This window comes from Cervus elaphus, chromosome 2 (assembly GCF_910594005.1).
Source record: "Cervus elaphus chromosome 2, mCerEla1.1, whole genome shotgun sequence".
In the NCBI taxonomy this organism is placed as follows: domain Eukaryota; kingdom Metazoa; phylum Chordata; class Mammalia; order Artiodactyla; family Cervidae; genus Cervus; species Cervus elaphus.
In genome coordinates this window covers 23,928,685-23,932,676 of record NC_057816.1, presented here as the reverse complement: position 1 = coordinate 23,932,676, position 3,992 = coordinate 23,928,685, and the positions used below count along the sequence as shown (strand labels likewise).

The 3,992-nt window shown below is 37.5% G+C and overlaps 1 protein-coding gene across 1 annotated transcript; it reads right to left on the bottom strand.

The window, feature by feature from the left end:
* On the bottom strand, positions 1-948 carry LOC122705528 (olfactory receptor 6M1-like). The gene has a single exon (XM_043920959.1). It carries the CDS (start codon positions 946-948, stop codon positions 1-3), a length of 948 nt encoding a protein of 315 aa, XP_043776894.1.
* Between the last annotated feature and the right edge of the window lie 3,044 nt (positions 949-3,992).

The following is a 3,992-nucleotide window of genomic DNA, read 5'->3' as shown; positions in this document are numbered from 1 at the left end:
TCAAGGTTTCCTGGGAAATAAGGATATAATTTTGTTGACTGCATGTGTCAAAACTTCCTTTACCTTTTCATTCCTTAGACTGTAAATAAAGGGGTTCAGAAGAGGGATCATCATTGTGGTGAGGACAGCAGCCACTTTGTCAAATTCCAGGGAATGACTCTGGCTTGGTCTCACATACACGAAGATGTTGCTCCCGTAGGCAATAGACACGACAGTGATGTGAGAAGCGCAGGTGGAGAAGGCTTTCTGACGCCCTTGGGCCGAGGGGATGCGCAGGATGGTAGAGATGATGTAGGTGTAGGACACGGTGGTGATCACCAGCGAGGTCAGGAGGATGAGAGAAGACAAGAGGAAGTTTATCATCTCAATAAAATGAGTGTCTATGCAGGCCACCTGCAGCAGGGGGGCGATGTCGCAGAAGAAGTGATTAATCTCCTTTTGGCAGAAGGGCAGCCTGGACACCACAATAGTTGGGCAGAGCACGGACAGGAAGGCCCCCACCCAGCAGCCCAGAACCAGCAGGAGGCACACCCTGCTGTTCATGATGGTGGTGTAGCGCAGGGGGTTACAGATGGCCACATAGCGGTCAAAGGACATCACCACCAGCAGGATGAACTCCACTGTCCCCAGGAAGAAGAAGAAGTATGTTTGGCTGATGCAGCCTGCAAAGGATATGATTTTCCTGTTTTCTAGGAGACAGGATAACAGTTTGGGGGTAACTGATGTAGTATATAAAATGTCCAAAAAGGCTAAGTTACTGAGGAAGAAGTACATTGGGGTTTGGAGGCGATAATCAGCCCATATTAGGGAAATGATGATACCATTTCCAGTTAGAGTGAGCAAGTAAGTAAACAAGAGGGCCATGAAGAGGAAAATCTGAAGCTTCTGGCGAGCAGGGAAGGCGGTCAGGATAAATTCGGTCACTGTGGTCTGATTCTGTACATCCATTGAGTGCAGTGCAAGGTGGGCAGCATGTCTCTGAGAAAATAATAAAATAAAAAGATCAAATTCAACTTAAACTTTCAACTGTCAATATCATTGATAAGACTTCCCTGGTGGCCCAGTGGTGTAGGAACCACAGGAGGTATGGTTCGATCCCTGGGTTGGGAAGATCCCCTGGAGAAGGGCATGGCAACCTACCCTGGTATTCCTGCCTGGAGAATCCCACGAACAGAGGAGCCTGGCAGGCTACAGTCCATGGGGTCGCAAAGAGTCAGACATGACTGAAGTGACTTAGCACGCATGAAATATCATTCATAAAATGCAGTAGAAAAACATTTGAATAGAGTTGAGTGATTTATTTTCATTCTGCCTCTTACTCTTATAAGTGTAGCATCTTAGATAAATTACATGACTTCTTCTAAGCTCAGTATTCTCGCATTAAAATTTTTTCTTTGTATTAAGTTGTCTTCATGGTTCCATAAAATTCTAGTCTTTATGATTTTGTTGTTTTTTTTGTACAACAGTCCTTCCCTTTTCTATTTCACTCTTCCTAAACTTCTATTTTCTTAGCTAAGTTCTGTGTCTATGAAGAGAAATCTACTTCACTATTTCTGTCAGTTTGGAAAATGGAGAGAATGTTAATAAAAGTTGAGTTACTTTTCTCAAAGTTATTTCAAATTTTCAGATGTTGTCTAAATCAAAGAGCAGAAAAGTTGAAACTAACCAGGACAGTCAAATAAAAGGGAATCTGTAATAGCTGTCCTCACTTTTGTTATTGATATTGAGTATCTGATGGTACCTAAGTTTTTTTGATATAATAGTCTAGTTCTCCATCAAAGGTGTATAATTTTTTTTGTTTTTTCTACAATGATAGAAAGTTTTATGTCTACACTGTTATAGGACAAGGAGGTCAGTTATACATATTTCATTATTTGCAAAACATTTTATATGTTTTGAAACACATTTTCTTGAAAATGATCAACGTGTATCTTTTTATTCTTTGCAATTCTAGATCTATGGCAGCATCCAGTAGAGTAACTTTCACCTCCCATTTTCCAACTGATTTTTGTAGGTTCTTTCAGAGAGGACCCTTATACCTTATATTCTTCTCAGCCATTTGATGATCAGGTTATTAACAGTAGTGGAAAAAGTGGATGCAGATAGATGGTGTTTGAAGCCCTCAACTTAATCTTTGGATACTGTTCAGCTTTGCTGAGCATTTATATCATGTCTATAAAATACAGTTGACCCACTCCTTTGGTGTATAATTTAGTGGCTAATCCTTTAGTTTTAAGTTAAAGCAAGCCAAATATAAACCAGTGCTGGGTACTTCATAGTGGCTCAGTGGTAAAAGAATCCACCTGCCAGTGAAGGAGATGCCAGAGATACGAGCTCGATCTCTGGGTTGGGAAGATCCCCTGGAGGAGGAAATGGCAACTCACTCCAGTATTCTTGCCTGGGAAATCTATGGACAGAGGAGCCTTATGGGCTACATTCTAGGAGGTTGCAATGAGTCCGACATGACTGAAGTTACAGAGCATGCATAGATGACTGTGCAATAGATATACTTACATCATATTGATTGTAGAATAGTTGGGATTTTCTTCACTCAAATATGTTAAGAACCATGAACTTTGGCTATTCCTACTGCTTTCTGTCCATTTTCTTTAAATTCTCTTACTGCTTCTATTTGAATTCCATATAACTCTCAGTTTTAGTCTGAGACTCTTCCACATATGATAACACATCCCCTCTTACAAAACCACATCAAACGGTTTTTCAGTTTTTGCTGAAGTACTTCATCTTCTTCACTTGAATGAAAAGCAGAAACAAACCAATAAAACATAACCTGTCCTTTTATAAGCTCTGATTACTTTTCCTAATTCTTTTTCTTATCCCTGCAGAAAAAAATGTCTCGACTTACACTGAGATTAATTCCAAGTGTTATATTATCATTTAATCTAATATTTTATAAATTCAGTGAATCTTAATCTTATAATGTTTCTCTAGGTTTTAAGTAGTGTGTATTTTGGATCACACTTTTCCAAAACAAAAACAAAAACAAAAAACAGCAACAACAAAAAAGCCAGAATGGTGAGTTTGGTTAGGACTCAAGAAATCAAACCCAATGAATTAAGAGCAGGTCCTCCGACTTCTAGTTTAGATCTCTGGCAAGAAGACTGAAAGACTTTGTGACTGAAATCTTTCCGAGTTTCAGATCTTTTTTTTTCATGTAAGTTTATGTTTGTTCTGATAATTTCTATGTCTTCTGTGCATCCATTCAGAAACTTGGAGCTATTCAGAATCATAGACTATCAGATTAGATGAGAACTAAAAGGCATGTGAGATAGTCTATTGCTAAACTATTCTGTACTGTCTCTGTTGTCTAATCATGTGAAACTCACTGTTTCTTAAAGGATCTCATTCTACTTTATTGCTCCTGATTGTTAGAAAATTTCATATTTGTACTGACTGAACTATCTCTCTGAAGTTTCATCTTTTATTTTTGTCACTTCTGTTCATTCATCACCCGTATTGTAACTTGATTTCAGATATATATATATACTTAATTTACTTTCTCCTGGAAGTAATACTACCTTGTGCATATTAAGGTGGTTATGACTGGATGAATGTGATATTTAATGATTCTTTAATTCACTTTTGAAAGTTTGCTTTAGAATGGCTCTTGGGATTCTGGCATAAAAAATGTTTAATTATAAGTAGTGCAATCCCAGGATGTTAGAAGTGAAGTAACTAGTCTCAGAAAGTTAAGGTCACCTGGGAGACTCTCCTGAGTGTTTATTTTATTTATTTAAAGAAAAACTTATAGCTCTGCTTAAAGCCTCTGGAAACTAAAAATTTGGATAATTTAAATAAAAAAAAACACATTCATCATATATTAAAACCAACCGTTTTTCAAACTGAAACTATTTACATAGATATATGTCTATGGACATATTTTAAAAAACCTGTAGATCGACTATACTTCAATAAAAAACAATATCCATTGGGGAAAATATTTTATTGAGATATTATTTACAGATAAGAGA

What these genes read in the sequence shown, in the direction of transcription:
- LOC122705528 (XM_043920959.1), bottom strand. Translation starts at nt 948, where the DNA reads ATGGATGTACAGAATCAGACCACAGTGACCGAATTTATCCTGACCGCC.